Genomic DNA, 17,951 nt, shown 5'->3' on the forward strand with positions numbered 1-17,951 from the left:
AGCTCCTCGTCTATTTAAGAAGTAATTTGCTAACCAGTCAACATTTTCACGGTCAAATCGATATAACTTTCTAAAATCATCGTCTTTGCAATTTTCACATACACCGTATATTTTAGTTTTACGCACAGTCATATATTCAGCCATGTTAACCGACACCGACACACTAAACTTAGGTTTGTAGCCACAAATGAACGAATTTACTGTTATCAAGCAAAATGATGCTGCGGTTGACCTACCTTAAATTTTTTTAAGCAATTGCTTCACTACAAAAAGCAATTCCTTAATTTATTCATAACATTTTCAGCAAGTGATAGCAATTGCTTTTAATATTTAAGAAAAAGGTTTGACTAGAATAATTTTCTGACCTTTTCAGCAATTGCTGGAGGCAAAAGCAATTACTTCAGGTTGTATTCATTGCTTTTCAAGCAAATACTTAGATTTTATAAGGAAAAGCAATTACTGCAAATTTATTCATTAGGCTGATTGGATATACTTGCAAAAATGAAAAGAAGACTAGATGTTACCTTGTACATGCTTAAATGCTTTTGTTGAATATACATTTTATTTTTGAATGATCATCATTGAATGATCATTGAATTATATTGTAGCTATTCATCTCACGTAGGCCTGAAAAATCATTATTTAGAAGCACACTCAAGACGTCAACCTTTATGTCACGATACCCATAAATCATTTATCGAAAAAACTGATTTGTATTGAAGATTATGCATTGCAATAAAATTATGAAAAAGATATCGAATTTTGTTGTACTTCGCAGTATCATACAAAACTATTTTAGTAATTTCAACCGTAGTCTGTAGTAGTTTTTGATTTTTGATATTTCTACAATTTTCTTTCAGACACACTCCATTGAACTATAGGTTAATGCAATATCGATGAAAAATCATCGAGATTGAACACAGAGGAATGAGTTACAGAAAATGCAATAGAACACAGAGAAAAATAGTCGTAGAAAATGACTATAGCTTGAGTGAATGTCATTTTGTTTCTTAATATATTGAAATGACTGCTAGTACATCGATTCTTGATTAATATTTAGGCAGTTAGCAGTTAGCCTCAAACAATAGCAAGTGTTCCATGAAGTGTCAAAATACGCAACACATAGTACTTTTCTCTGGGTTACTATGGAGTATGTGGATTGCTTATCTCTTACCTTATTATTTACAGTGGTGCACTTACATTGTACTCAGCAAAACAAAATGGGTATTCCTGAGGGGATAATCTTGGACTTTTTCGATGGACCCCTGAAAATATTTTCTAGATCCGTCCCTGAGCAGTTGTTCAGATTTCAAAAATACATAATTTTCCCAATCGTTGTCTGTAAATGTCACTGCAGTGTCATCGGCAAAGCAAATAATTAAATCATTCTTCAGCAATTGTCCTAATTCATTAATATAAACTAAAAATAAAACTGGTCCCAGGACTGTGCCTTGAGGTACTCCAGTGCTAATGACCGTCCGCTACTTAATGTATCATCACATCGCACTTTTTGGATACGATTTTCCAAATATGATTTAAAAAGATAAACACAAGGCCTCTCACCCCACTACAGTCCAGTTTCCTTAATAGTTTTAAGGTTACTTTATGTAATATAGTTTAGTTGATTTGTCTTAACGGCAAAAGCGTGATCCTGAGTTAAATATTTCGATAGAACAAAAGTAGTTTCTTACGTATAACTAATTAGTATATATAAGCATAACTTTTTAGTTACACTTAACATGCTTCACAAAACTAAGTTTCCGTACCTTGCACATGCCCAGATTATCCAATAAACTCTTGCTCTGCTCCAAGGCGATGGTGGTCACCTCGTTACTATCCGCGTACTCCAGCACGTGAATCGGATTGGCGTAAACTCCCGTCCGCGCCTGTTTCACGTACCGTGCCGCCCGGCAAAGGGCGTTCGCGGTACTCGGCACGAACACTAACTGGTCACGGATCATGTCCAGCAAATAGTGAGGTAAATTGTCGAGTTGGTCGCGGTCTATCGTCGTGTCCGGCTTGAGGCACGACAACGAAGTTAGAAGCGATACTAGCGAGGACTTTTTACGTTCGCCGGGGTCTTCTGCTATACCTGAAAGGGAGTTTTCTTTATTAAAATTTATGCCTTATGTACTTAACAGATAGTTTAAACTTAAGGGGTACGGCACTCCGCTGCTTTGTTTCTTTAATGTAATTTGCGTTTTATAGATGATAAGGTTTAAGGTAGAGTAGCAGCTTAGTTGAACTAAAGAAGTCCATGACTCGCCTTTTAATAATTTCGTCGGAGTTTTTAAATTCTTTTCAACATTTCAGCGTTGTATTATACCGGGTGATTGCGTCGCCGAGCGGAACATAGGAAAACCCATGTAAATTTTAAGGGGGTCAACTATTGGCTTCCCCGTACATTTTATAGAAAAAATGTAAGATAACGTTTTGAACAGACCAATCTGGCAAACCCTCGTGCAAAGTTTCAAAAAATTCTAATAAGCGAATCTTGAATTATTTAATTAAACGTAATTGCAAATTTAGCAAATTTTCGGTTTAGGTACAAATCTTTTCTCGCATTTTATTAAAATTGTGTTAAAAAAGACACTATGCGTGGCCAGAGTCCTTGCATTATTAAGAATTTTCCAAATTGTTTCGAACAACACAAAAATGGTGATAATTTTTTTCAGTACATATTTTTTAATAGTAAAACTTGTTTTTAATATTCTGTACTGCTTGTTAACCAGTTTTCTATTAAGATTGTACTAAAACAGCGTTATGCCTGGAAAAAGAGTCTTACCAGTAATCTCCATTTCGTCTTCATAAAACAATCCGCTCCCGTAAGCCAACCGTCGATTAACGACGGCGGAAAAGCCACAACTGCACCGGATCTGGTCCTCGTCCATTCCTCCTACGTGGTGTTGCTGCTGTTGGGGCGACATCATACCTCCGCCGTAGGGCGGCGGTTGTCCGCCCATACCCGGGTAAGGACTAGTTGGTTGCGCGCTCGCGTGCAATTTATCGCTGTGCGAATTTAGCAAGTATATACCGGAGTCTGCGCCTCGTATATTACCTACGACCTTTAAAAAAAAAAGACACGTAGGTTAAGACCCTTTGATCTTCGTATGGTATCGTAGAAAATGAGTTTAAATTAATAATGTATTTTCAGTTTACGATGATCCGAATGAATTTAAAAAAAAGGACTGGAACATGAAGACAATATTCCAGAAATTAGAATCTTCAAATTTAAGGTTCTTTTAATGTTCCTAAATATGGCAATCCTAGATCTCAATTTCACAATTAGCGTATGTTTCTAATGAAAACATACGCTATTTTAACAACTTGTTGTCCAAAGAACATTGGCTGTCAGTTATTGAGACTCTGGATTTTGAAAGTAAATTCTCTTACTTCTTTGACACTGAAAGTAATCCGGCAAGATTTCAGAGAAAAAAGGGACAATTTCCACTACTTACATATGTCTCAGACAGTAATTGCCTCGTTTAAACTTGGACTTGCCAGCGAGATTTTCCTTGTTTTAAGAGTTTTTTTCCAGGATTCAGAAGTCGCTTTAACACTGCCTGGAATTATATCCATTCCAATGAAGGACAACTGAACAAGTCAACAGAGTCATTGCAAATGCCTGGAATAGTCTTTTAAGTATTCTTCCCAGTTCATTGAAAAAAAATGAGTGAATCTAATATATTTCCTTGATTCTTTGAATTCATAAATCTTAAAACATTTGAAGTCTTCCAGGACTCTGAATCAATTTTGAAGGCCTGGAAACATTCTTTAAATATTTAGAAAGTTTGCAACTACTTTTAAAATATGTACTCTAGGACTGTGTTTTTAAAACTAGCCATACAAGTTGGGCAGCAAATAAATGGTTTTTCAGCAATCAGAGTCACTATAACTGCCTGGAAGTTTTTTGAGCGTTCTTTTTCGGTCCCTATAGCTTGGTATATAAATCCCTTTACAGGGCATCATTTCGACTGAATAACATAATATTCTCGTTGTTTTTTTTTCTTACCTTTGGTCCGGCATTGCACACACACAAAGTACAACTGTCAAAGTTGTGGTCCCTGAATATATTGAAGGCGGTATCGGTGAGGAGGATGTTAAGTACCAAAGAAGAGGCCTCCGGAGTGCGGTGGTGGGGCTGCGGCGTCGGTACCGGCTCCACGGAATTGATGTTCTTATTTAAATAGGAAGATGTGGTGGAGTTTGCTGGCGAGGGAAGCTCGTACGGAGGCGGAGGCGGCCGGAAACCTATGAACCGATAAAACGAGAATCAAAAATACAGTTTTAGGTGAAAGTAAAGAGAGCGTTAACTCACCGGGTGGATGCGGATGCAAAGGACTAGCGGGGAAAATGCCGGCGGTTTGGTGCACGTTATTCGGTATCGACGGTGTCGGAGCTCGATTTCGGTTGCTGGTCAATGGATTCGCGTTACTACTGCCGCTGTTGGTATTTTCCCGGAGATTCTTATTGTTTTCCATGTGTTGCACCCAAGACGGTTTATAGACGCAGTTGGGCGGCAACGGAATAGGTTGCACTTGACTCGGCAGGTTGGTTAGAGGCGCGTATTTGCTGCTACCCACCAGTTTGCAGGCGGGTGGTGGTTTAAATACGTAACTCCAATCTTCTAAAAAAAAAAGAGGTTTTCGTTGGTTATTTCTTTTCGTAGTTTGTAGCATTTTATTTTTCTATTCCTTATGTTCACTAACGCTCCATTGACATTTCATTAATTTCAATAATTTCATTAATAATTTCAGTCAACTTCTTTTATTAATATTTCTTTAAATTCACACTGTCAATGACACATTACTACTGTAACGCATCACTCTCCTGGTTTAATTATCCATGCTTTCTGTTGACAGTCCGTCACTTCTCTGATTGGTCATAATTAATATTTTCTCTGATTGGCTCATATTGACAGCTCAGGCGACAGGTGGGGTCGTTATTGATTTAGTCGGTACTGCGTCCATTTTTCGAGGACTTGTTCCCGTGTTGCAGGTAGGAGCGCACGTAAAAGGCCAGTTTTTTATTTCCGAAGTTTGTGAAGCAGGAAGTGACCAATATGGTTTATAATTTATGGTCCTTAATCTTGTTCCTTTAGGGAACCGTTTATTTCATGATTCTGGTGCAGGGTGCCCAAGATTTTGATGGATAGATAATGAAACTTAGCAAGGTGAGTATGTCACATTTTTAACGCCATTCATTTTTTATCGACAGTGAATACAATGGCAACCGTTGTTTTAGGGTTTTACTTTTCCGTTTTCCTCTTTATTCTTCTTCAATTGTTGATGGCTGCAGGCTTTTAATTTCCCCGGAAAATTGCTGAAAGCGGTGGAGCTGGAGCCAGAGTTAGAGCTAGTATTAGAGATTCCCAGTCCGGATAGCTGAGCTACAAATGGCATACATTCACAGCCTCGGTTTTGAAGGCTAGCCGTTCATTTCTTGGAGGAATATACAGGCTAGTTTATTCCATTTATTTAAATATTACTAATCATAGATTTGTCTCACTTTTAATTTTTTTTTAATATACCTTTAATTTAAATTTTTATTAATATACCTTTTATTTCAATTTAATGTTACAAATATTTAATCAATGTCATAATTTAATACGTCAATTTCTTATCTATAATATTAATTCAGTTTTTTGTTCAGTATTTTTCAGTACCCTTTTTGGTAGTTAAGTAGATATAACACGGTTAAGGCTGACATGCCTTAGGTAAAAAGGTTCATGAACTTTCCCCTGCGTAATACAAATATATCGTCCGTGAGCCTGCAATATCTCCTAACTAGCATTTTCAGCAAAAATGACTTTTAGGCAACCCAACAGTCTTTACGTTACTGCGCATGAACTCACAGTTTCTCTCGACTGTCAAAAATTTTTTCGCGCGTAAAATTGCCCTGTGGCAATATCTCCTAATGAATTGGCACGTTTTTTGGACGCAATTTCTCCTAACTGCAGTATCCACGCTTTCGGCAAGAACTTGTTGTCGGCAGATTTGAGCTTTATTTTTCTAGTTTGTGATAATAGTTACTTGTGCAAAAGTGTTTTTTTAATAAAAATAGAAAGTATTAGTTGTATAGGTAAGTTTTTCCTTTCAATATTAGGAAAATTTAAATACAAAAGTAATTAAAATATTTTTTGATGTAGATAGGAGGTTTTGCGTTAGTGATGGGCATAGCATTCGTGTGTAGTTAGGAGTAAATTTATGTTTTATTTTTTAGGAAAAACTGAGTCGTTCTAAGAAAATTCAGGATTTGGCAAGAAATATAAATTTAATTAGAGATGCGCCCATGGAAGTTGAAGGAATAAATATAGTGGAAAACCCACAAAGTAGTGTCATTGTGCTTGGTAAGTAGTACAGTTGTCGGCAAAAAGATCGGAACAATCTATGAAAAATATTTGAAAATAATTAAAATTACTATAAACTCTTTAATAAATTTTTCATGACTTTTTAGATACCGATGAAATGCTTTTAAATAGCTTCGGGCCTTATTATGAAGATTTCGCACAAATAACTGATGATCTGCTGCAAAACAGTTATTCCGACATATTCACAGATCCGGTTCTGGAAGGTAGGTACCTCTGCAATAGTTAAAATGTTCTTTTGCTTTGAGCTTTAATCTTTGTTACAGAGACACTGCCGCCTGATAACAGTCGTGATTTCTCTAAAGCCACAAATTGCAGTTATGACAATGCAGGTGACGATTACGTACCTTCAGATATATCATCAACATCTGATGAAAGTGTTTCTGCTGCGAGTTTACTATCAGATAAACATGAAGTCTCAGAAATACAAATCTGCCAAGAAGTTGAGACTGTTGGGAGACATAATGAAGGTAAGTTAGACAAAATAAAATAAGTTTATTTACGTTGACGTTGAGAACGTTTCACTCTTAGGCGTCCAAACAGACGTTGACTCAGACGTTGATATGGTAGAGAATAATCAGAACTTCGAAATAGTTAATAGTTTTTGTTAAATAGATTATTGTTATATAGATTAATTTAGATTATAGATTATTGTTATATAGTTTATATAGATTTTCCAGTGCATCAGCAGAATGCTGATCCAGATGGTCAAGAAATCTTCGATGCACCAGGAGAAAGGAAAAAAAGAATAACAGCTGATCAAAGTCAATGAATAAGAGAAAGAAACAAAAATTTACGTGTGCGAGGTAAAAAATACGTCGGATTTTCAAGAGAGAATTAAAAATATCAGCAAAATATAAACAGAGGAGAAAGAAAACTAAAAGGTGGATGTAATTCAAATTTCTGTAGAAAGTCAAAAGTAAAAAAATGTTTTCAAATTACGGAAGCTTAGAGAGAAGTAATTTTTAATTACTTTCGGAGCGAAATGTCGTGGGATCAGAAAAAGGTTTACGTTGCTTCAACTGTCGAAAAAATTTCCGTGAAACGTAAAACGCAAGAAAACTCAAGACGACGACAGGGGACTTTTGTGTATTACCTAAATGTTGACAATAAAAAGCTCCAGGTATGTCGCACAATGTTTCTAAACACCCTTGCTCTTGGATACAAAACAGTCCAAGACTAGGTGAACAGTAGTGAATCAGGCATGCACCAGGATGAAGGCCGTAAAATAACTAAAAAGCGAGAAATTGCTTTACGCAGCACTTCAAGTATACAGCACGTTGAGACGTTTTTAAATTCCTTACCTAAGCTACCCTCTCACTATAATAGAAAAAATTCAAAAAAGCTGTTTTTGGAGCCAGTATTTAAAACAAAACTTGAACTTTTTAAGGTTTATCAAGAGTTTTGCTCAGAAAAAAATGTACCATCAGTCACCAGGAAATACTTTACGAGGAGATTTAAGGAATTAAATTTATCTATATATACTTTAAAAAAAGATAAATGTAACGTTTGTACCTCTTATGAGAAAGGAAATCTAGCAGAAGGTGACTATCAAGAGCATATTCGCAGGAAAGATCGTGCACGGGAAGAAAAACTGAAAGATAAAAGCGAGGCACTTTTAGATAATTGTATCTTAATTTCAATGGATCTGCAAGCAGTCAAATTATCTCCATACTTGCAGGCCACTGCTCTTTACTATAAGACAAAATTATGTTGCCATAATTTTACTATTTATAACATGAAAACGCATGATGCGTATTGCTATTGGTTTTCTGAAGACCAAAACAGCGAGTTGAAAGCGTCTACTTTTGTTTCATGCTTGTTGGACTATTTAGAAAAAAAATGTGTTTTAACAAACGTTCCCATCATTATTTATTCGGACGGATGTACGTATCAAAATAGAAACAACATAATGGCGAATGCTCTTTTAAACTTTTTCATTAAATTTGGAGTGACCATTTACCAAAAATTTTTAGAGTCCGGACATACCTACATGGAGTGTAGCGTTTTATTTTTCTATTTCTTAGGTTCACTAACGCTCCATTGATATTTCATTAATTTCAATAATTATATTAATAATTTCAGTCAACTTCTTTTATCGATATTTCTTTAAATTCACACTGTCAATGACACATTACTACTGTAACGCATCACTCTTCTGGTTGGTCTTGATTGATGTTTTCTCTGATTGGATTGACATTGACAGGTCAGGCGAGAGGTGGGGTCGTTGCTTATTTAGTCAGTACTGCATCCATTTTTCGAGGACTTGTTCCCGTGTCGCAGGTAGAAGCACACGTAAAAGGCCAGTTTTTTATTTCCGAAGTTTGTGAAGCAGGAAGTGACTAATATGGTATATAATTTATGGTCCTTAATCTTGTTCCTTTAGGGAACCGTTTATTTCATAATTCTGGTGCAGGGTGCCCAAGATTTTAATGGATCGATAATGAAACTTAGCAAGGTGAGTATGTCACATTTTTAACGCCATTCATTTTTTATCGACAGTGAATACAATGGCAACCGTTGTTTTAGGGTTTTACTTTTCCGTTTTCCTCTTTATTCTTCTTCAACTGTTGATGGCTGCTGGCTTTTGATTTCCCTGGAAAATTGCTGAAAGCGGTGGAGCTGGAGCCAGAGTTAGAGCTAGTATTAGAGATTCCCAGTCCGGATAGCTGAGCTACAAATGGCATACATTCACAGCCTCGGTTTTGAAGGCTAGCCGTTCATTTCTTGGAGGAATATACAGGCCAGTCTATTCCATTTATTTAAATATTACTAATCATAGATTTGTCTTACTTATTTAAATTTTTATTAATAGACCTTTTATTTCAATTTAATGTTACAAATATTCAATCAATGTCATAATTTAATACGTCAATTTCTTATCTATAATATTAATTGTTTTTTGTTCAGTATTTTTCTAGTACCCTTTTTGGTAGTTAAGTAGATATACCACGGTTAAGGCTGACATGCCTTAGGTAAAAAGGTTCATTAACTTTCCCCTGCGCAATACAAATATACACTAAAAACTTTAATAATTGACCCCTATGCTGGAACAACGTTGTAACCGCCAATATGTGTAAATACAGTATTTCCGTGAAACAACGTTGTATGCGACCTAAATAATCCGTCGACAAAGTAGTGGGGACAATTTTCTGGTGGTTTTTAGGCGCCATTTTAATTAGTCTAATTCATTCGTTCTGTGGAACAACGTTGTATGTGCCGCCAACGTTTTAAAGTTTCAGACACGTGTTTTATTAATACATGTGTTAGGTGCGCTGTTCATTGTTATAAGCCGAAATGGATGTTACTTTGACAAGCTCTGTGATGACACAGATTAATAGGGGAAAAAGGCGAAAGATGCAGATTGACAATTGGAAGCAGAATACGAGAAAACGGTGCAGAGACAGTGGAGACGCTTAAGTTTCATCTAGAAATGTCCCTAAAGAAGCTTTAAAACGCCCAGATGAAGTAAGTTAATTTAAAGTACCTACCATTTAAAATTCAGTAACAGTGTTAATTCTTAGAGACGTGTATGCAAGTGTTCTCAGTCGCTTAATGGAAGCTCTGCTGAATTATTGGTGCACCAAATATTATTCCAAAATTTCAGACAGCTAAGTTATGATAGTCAATCACAATGCCTATCACAAATTATTTCTATTCAAGAGCCGAAGAGAAGGAGGGTTGAGGAGGCAATATCCCGCCGCCAAACCACTGTGAAATACGCCATAAATAATATACCCGTATGCAAATCAACAGTTTGTTATATATTCTCAATCACCCAGAGACGACTTCAGTGCCCTGTGGATAAAATAAAATCTGGTGCAAATATAACTGACCAACCAACGTGGAAAGCATATAAATCGCCCAAAAAAACAAAGCTAACGGATGCAGATAAAATATGTGAACATATTAATTCATTTCCACAGCAGGAAAATCATTATAGTAGAAATGCATCCACAAAGAAGTGCCTCCCAAGCTGATTTGAGCATCTCAAAAGTGTATAGACTGTTCTTGGAAAAATACCCACAAAGTAAAGTCTCATTAAGGACTTATCATGATATGATGGACTTCCCAGATCAGACATCTGTTCAAGCTGTTCATGATACTTTGCTCAACGAACGATGAACACGAAATAAGGGAAATCGAAAATGAAAGTAAAATCCATCACATGCAAGCAGAAGCAGGCTACCAGGCATTAAGACAAGATACCGAAATGGCTAAGATAAATCCTAATTATGTGGTTTTATGCCCTTTAACTCATTCGTCCATTTTCTATCAGAGGCAATTTTCTACCTATAACTATTGTGTTCATAACATGGAAAATAGTAAAAAATAGCTACAATGATGTTATGGCATGAAGTAATGGCACATCGAGTTTCTACTGAGATTGCATCGGCATTACTATTTTATGTCACCCAAAATTTCAATCGTCTTGGTCGAGGGCAGAAGAGAAAACTTGTGGTTTGGTCGGACCGATGCGTAGGACAAAATAACAATTGGAAGATGATAACATTGCTTCGACTATTGCCGAAAGAAACATATTTTACCCAGGTGGAGCAAAAGTTTTTGATTAGTGGACATAGGTTTTTACCCTGTGATAGGGACTTTGCTCAGACTGAAAGGGTCAAAAAACTTTCCTCGGTTTATGTTCCATTCCAGTGGGCAAATGTGATCGCCAAATCAAAAGTAAACAATCCCTTCACAGTTATTTACATGCATCAGACATTTTTTAAAGATTTTTACTGATGCAGAAAATTCAATTTGGAAGGATCCTAAATGCAAAATAACACAGGGAGACATCGGATGACCTGAACAGTATCCGGATAAGAAAATCCCGTAACACAATTCAACCATGGATGTCGTATTCGCTAAAATCACCAAAGAAAACGATAGTTGAAGTATCTCTGAATGACCTACGAGAGGCCTATAATGAACCTCTTCCCATCAAAAAAGAGAAACTTGCCAACTTATTACATATGTGTGATTATATTCCATTAAAATATATCAATTTCTATCATAATATTAAAAGCGGTGCCTGATAATATGTAGTTTCGTTTTATTTTTGATTGACATGAAAAATAAAAATTATTTTTTCACTTTAACTTAATTTTTAATCCTAAAACAATATTGTAACCGACGTGGATATAAAACGTTGTTTTATTGAAATAATAATCCGAATTCTGTATGTGGTCAAGTCTGCAATGCCTCCCTATGGTTAACTTCTTTAGTGTTATTGATATTAGCCGTATATTAAATTCATTTGATTAAGCAATCGGTTATTTTTCGTTTTTTTCGATTTCCCAACAAAACAATATATTTGGCGGTTACAACGTTGTTCCAGCATAGGGTTCAATTGCAATTTATTTTTCAAGTGCTGAAATCTACCTAGTAGCGAACTCATAATTTAAATGTTACTAGCAAGAATTGAAGAGCATTGTTTAATTTAGACATAAAACACTCCTCGTATGCCGTCTCAGATTGATCTTTATCAAAAACATCATGCCAGTGGGTTGTCTTTAGAATCTCTTTTAGGCTCTTATAGTTCAGTTGCTTATAAAAATCTTTCAAGCAACTATTTCGATTTGCAATGTTATCAGAAGATTCTATTTTTAGGATAATAGGAAAATGAGAATTAAAGATAAACTTATTCATGCCAATTTGGGGACGGTAAAGAAACACGTGATCTATACATGATTTAGATTCCGTTGATACTCTAGTAAATTTATTTATGTATCCATTTTTTGTCAGAATATTTATTTAATTTATTTACAGTCTTATTCCGACTTAAATCAATGTTTATATCACCACCAAAAATACATACTGCATTAGTTATATTCGAGTGAACGCTGGTTCTGGTTTCGGTTAACCGCAGTTACCAACCGTATTCGTTTTAGACAAAATTTCTTTTTATTGATAAAATTGTTTTATTTCAACTTGAATATACAATAATAAGATCCCACAGGGTAGTAATAATTAAGCAGTATTTATATTAAACCAGATAAAATGGAAAATGTACACTTTTTAATTAACAATAAGTCCATATATATAGAGGCTGATATTTCTACTTGCCATTTACATCTTACTGGTAGCTTTTTTGGTATTTCTTTTTTAATAAAGTAAATAAAAAACTACATAAATTATATTATTCTCGGTTACTACACTCTAGAAATAAATGCAGGGCCTTTATTACTCAATAACTTATTTAATAGCCCTTTAAATTAGTAGGTATTTTGTTTTTAATTTTTAGATGATGATTATACACTTGACTGTTTAAGACAGGTGGCAATGACGGGCCACTTTGCTCAGTTTGGTATAAATTCTGAAAATTTTGATGTGGCAACAATAAAAAGAGTTGACAATCAGCCACATTGTCCGGAAGCATTAAAGTTAAAAATAAAAGTTTTAATATTAGCCCATGCCAATATGTGTATTTGAAACATAACACAAATATAGCAAGAACCATAACCAATAAAAAAAACAGCAGAACCATTGCATTCGGGTGGTTTGGTATTGGTTATGCGTTGACGTCATTATTTGTAACGAAATACGTCAATTCATATTCTGTTAATAGCGTCAAATAGCTGTCAACCAGAACCAAAACCGGCGTTGAATCTAATAACTCACAGCTATTATTATTCTTTTGTGACAATACCTGGTTTAGGTCACTCAAAAAGGTATTACTATCAGATGACGGCGATTTGTAGGAGATGAAAAATTGATAGTCTAATTTGACCTAACCCCAAATTTGTTTCTCTTAAAAAAGAAAAACCATGAACCCAAAAACCTTTTATGTAGTCAGAATGCAATACTCACCGATATTCTCTTCCTGCGGACTGCCCATCATCGGATAAATCTCCTGTTTCACCCTCACCACCGTTAAATCGTTAAAGTCCGGTTGCACGAGGTCCATTTGGCCGCAAGGGGACGCGATCGGGTTGTGTTCCAAACTGGGCGGCGTCGGGAACATTTTGCTCAACTCCGGCGGGATCCCGACGCTGGGGCACCCTCCCAAGTTCGTTTGGCCCCCGTGACCCGACAAACGTTTAGCGGTCGCGCTCGCGGCGACCGGGTCCCCGTCGTGGTGGATCACGTGGTGGTTGGTGGGGCCCGCGGAACCCGGCGGCGTCTGGATCTGGATCTGCGGAAAGTTCTACGCGGTCAACGGAGAGAGAGAGAGAGAGAAAAAAAGTGACCGTGATTATTTAAGCAGGTGAAGAAGCTGTGGAGAGGTGCTATGATTCTAAGTTTAAATATACAAAAACACACACAAATATAAATAATTAAAGTAGAGCTATTTAAGTGGTATTTGAAACAATTATGACACATTAGAAAGTTTAATATGGTGCGGGACACACATGAAAAAATCACATAGTTTGAGAGACAATATCTTAGCGTATCGTACTTTCGCTTCAGAAGTGACATAACTCAAAAAAAATCAATTTTTAGTATTAACCCTTTCGATACTAACGGGTGATATGTGTCCCACCAAAAAAACTGTTTTTAATATACGCATTTATTTTTAAATTAAATGTTTAAAAAATACTAGTGGCTCATATACCTATGTCCCAGGCAATTCTTTTTACAAACGGGTGGGTCAAAAATGTATTATTTTTATATCGGCTGTTGTCCCAGTAGTATTATCCAGTTTTTGAAATTAAATATAACTCGTGGGCTTTATTTTGAGGTTAGATTGGATAGTAAATTTGAAATGTAAACAAGCGGTTAAGTGGCGCTCTTGTTTTTGTGGTTATTAAAGGTGTTTTTTTGTCTTTAAAAGTGAATTAAAACTATGACAAGGTAAGTTTTAGTTAAGGTAAAATATTGTATGTTGTATTTGAATAAAATAAGACCCAGATATTTAGATTTAGGGACGTATATGTCCCAGTCGTAAAATTAAGATTAAAGTGGAAATTTAGGCATTAGCTGTATGTTTCTTATAACGTCAATTTATAAGGCAAAAAATCATTGAAAATTACAAAAAGTAAGCCTTTTGAATATGTGAATATTTTTTTGATATTTTTCGGTTGGAATTTATGCCTCTACACCTCGTAAAAATTTGAACATAATAATTTTATAAAAAGTTCCAATAGGTATTTAGAATTCAAATTAATATAATAAAAACAATACTGTATAATACGTTTAATACAGTTTACAGTACGTACGTTTAAAAAATAATAATTACAGCATTTATAGTCGTTATGTTTGGTGAAGACCTACATGATATATATTTTTAAAAACCCATCAGCTGATGCTTACTTTTTTGTGCTTGCAGTAGAAAACCGCTAAAACCTAAAGAATTACAAGAAATGGCTATGAGTATTGACCAGTATGGATTATCCGATGATTCAGATATGGAAGATCCTTTTCAAGATTCCGGCTCTGAGTACCAGCCCTCATCTGAAAGTGATATTGAAATGGATTCACCTAAAAAGAAGAAGCCAAAACGAGTCTCCCAGGATGAATTGGCAATTATTTGTAGTACCGACAATACTTCCAACATTGAAAACGAAAGCCCTGAAAGCCTTATTGAACCTGAAGTAATTGAAGAAAACCAGGAGAATTCTAAAAATGCAATTTGTGACACTACAAACATTCATTGGACCACCAGTAGCAGCTTATTCCAGCCAGCAAAAACCATACCAAAAATAAAAATCCCTAGCATTTTGTATTCCGACATAACTCATAAATCGTCTGAACGGGAGTGTTTTTTCAAACTGTTTCCTAAAAGCCTGTTTATGTTTATTTCCCAATGCACCAACCAGAGATTACAAATTCTCGAAGTCAAAACAAAAAAAGCATATGCTCCAACTGATCATTATGAGATCATGATAGTTTTGGGGTGTTATATTGTTATGGCATATAACAAAGTACCGTGCATGGCAAACTACTGGTCCTCTAATAAGTCACTTGGAAATGAAGCTATTGTTTTATGTATGGGCTTTTCCACACACGGTATTCTGGGTTGTGATTTTTTCTTCAATAAAACACCAATTTTTCGGTAAATAAGTGTAATTAGAAGAATGAAATAAAGCACTGCACTAACCGTACAATTCTGTTATTGTTGTATAAAATATACAAATGAAAATTTTACAAAGTAAAATTCTGATTCTAACCGAATCTTGTGTTATATACTGTTTAATGACCTGTTGGCCTAAAGTTAAAAGTGTGAATGTATATAAAAATATGGATGGAGTGGAGAATGTGGCTGTGTAAAATGCTTACATAATGAAACGTTGCATTTTTGATTATAGGAGGATCTTTGTACTATTTGTCGGCTTTAGTAAGGAAATTGAATAAGCGGTTTTAAGAAATTAAATCTAATAACTCTGTTTATAAAGCTAAGACTGTTTATAAAACTTAATATGCCGCCTGTAATAAAATATTAATTTATATCATGCGGCTGGCGCGGCGACTAAATAAATTATAGTCTAAACATACCGCCCCCTTTGAAAGGGTTAACTTTCAAAAAAAATTAAAAATCAAATAAAATAATGATAAAACAACCTTAGTACAAAAAATCAACTAAAAATAATAATGTTAAAAAAAAAATAAATTTGTAAAAAGTGAATTGAAATAATGTACATTACGAATATTATAATTAACAAATTGCAATTCAATATTTTGAATGCGGTGAAAATCTTATAAACTAAAAAATAAAAAGAGTTAATGCTAAAATATTAATCTTAAAATTAAGTATAAGAACTTATTATACCACTACTTATGGTCTATGGGTAAAGCACAAATCTTAGTAATAGCTCGTTTCAAAATACCGTTGTTTGTACGAATGTTCACTACACGCACTATATTATCTTTACCGGGAAAACACTCTACTACACGACCTAGCTTCCAAAATAATGGAGCTGTGTTATCGTCCTTTATTAATACTAGTGTCCCTACTTTAATACTAGGAAATTGAGTGCCCCATTTGGACCTTTCCTGCAAAGTATTTAGGTAACTAAGAGACCATCGACGCCAAAAATGTTGTACTTGTTGTTGAATACGCTGATAGATCGATAGTCTATTATCTGGTATATTTATTATATCCGTTTGAGGTAATGCTGTTAATTTTTGTCCAATTAAGAAATGCCCAGGTGTTAAAGCCGCTAGATCATTGGGATCACTAGAAAGAGGTACCAATGTTCTTGAATTTAATATGGCTTCAATTTGAATAAAGACAGTTAAAAGCGATTCATAAGTTAAGTGTGCGTTTCCTACAATTCTCTTTAAATGAAATTTAGCTGACTTGACACATGCCTCCCATAGCCCTCCAAAATTAGGACCATATGGTGGTGAAAAATGCCAAGTTATTTGATTGATTTCTAGAAATTCTTTAAAATTTGATCCTTGTATTAATTTTTTAATAGTGTCTTTTAATTCACGCTCAGCACCAACAAAGTTAGTACCATTGTCTGTATAAATATTAAAACAAATGCCTCTTCGAGAAATAAATCTTTTTAAGCAATTGAGGAATGACTCTGATGATAAATCAGCTGACAGTTCGAAGTGTGTGGCCTTTGTTGCAAAACATACAAAAATACAAAGGTAACATTTGACCGTAATTCTGTTTTTGGTTTTACCATCTTTTACAAGGAAAGGACCAGCAAAATCAATGCCAGTAGAAATAAAAGGTCTTTGAGGGATAACCCGATCCTTAGGTAATTCTCCCATTTGATTGCATGCAGGTATTGGATTTGCACGAAAGCAAATAATGCATTGACGAAGAATTTTTTGAACGATATGACGACCATTAATAAGCCAAAAATTTGATCTTATAGCTGACAATGTTGTTTGAGCACCAGCATGTAAATGCCTCAGATGTTCATATCGTATAATTAAAGTTGTGAAATGACAGTCACTAGGAATTAAGATAGGATGTTTACCATTAAAATCTAAATTTGAAAACTTCAATCGACCTCCAACTCTCAACAAGCCATTAGAATCGATAAAAGGATTTAAGCGCAAAATTTTACTTTTCCCTTTTAAGAGTAAAGATGCTTTAAGACATTTGAGTTCATCAGCAAAATAATGATTTTGAATTAATTTACATAAGGTAATAGTAGCATTTATTAATTCTTGCTTAGATAGAAGACCATAGTAACGTAAACCCTTTGATTTGGTTTTTGAATTATAAATAAATCTTAAACAAAAGGAAATGACCCTTTGAAGCCTTGTATAAGATGAAAAATTATTAATAAAAGTGATGTTACTTTCAAATGTGGTTAAGACGGTTTGAGTATTTTGTTTCACCTCTGGAACATTCGATGAAATATTAGAATGTAAATAGGGCCTATTACATTTAATGTATCTGGGTCTAATCCTCTGGATATCATATCAGCAGGATTTTGTTGGGTTGATACATGACGCCATTGGGAAAGAGTACTGGACTGTTGTATTTCTGATATTCTGTTAGCGACAAAAGTATTTAATTGACTGGGTTCTAAAGCTAACCATGATAAAACTATACTAGAATCAGTCCAAAAATAAGAATGATTTATTTTGACATGTTGAATAGCATTTAATACCTTTGAAGATAGCCTTATGAGTAGCAAAGCACCACATAATTCTAAGCGTGGTAAGGACAAAG

General features: G+C 34.9%; 1 protein-coding gene across 3 annotated transcripts in view; it reads right to left on the reverse strand.

The window, feature by feature from the left end:
* Positions 1-17,951, reverse strand: part of LOC126744317 (mediator of RNA polymerase II transcription subunit 13) — a 203,763-nt gene that overhangs the window by 44,440 nt on the left and 141,372 nt on the right. For 2 of the 3 annotated variants that reach the window (XM_050451876.1, XM_050451732.1), the window contains 5 exons: positions 13,181-13,517; positions 4,319-4,627; positions 4,013-4,251; positions 2,786-3,065; positions 1,767-2,092 (listed from right to left, as the gene is read on the reverse strand). In XM_050451876.1, coding sequence (XP_050307833.1) covers positions 1,767-2,092; positions 2,786-3,065; positions 4,013-4,251; positions 4,319-4,627; positions 13,181-13,517 — 1,491 coding nt within the window. The remainder of the gene's footprint in view (positions 1-1,766; positions 2,093-2,785; positions 3,066-4,012; positions 4,252-4,318; positions 4,628-13,180; positions 13,518-17,951) is intronic. The other variant, XM_050451798.1, reaches the window with a different exon arrangement.

Source organism: Anthonomus grandis, chromosome 1 (genome assembly GCF_022605725.1).
Source record: "Anthonomus grandis grandis chromosome 1, icAntGran1.3, whole genome shotgun sequence".
NCBI classification, from domain to species: domain Eukaryota; kingdom Metazoa; phylum Arthropoda; class Insecta; order Coleoptera; family Curculionidae; genus Anthonomus; species Anthonomus grandis.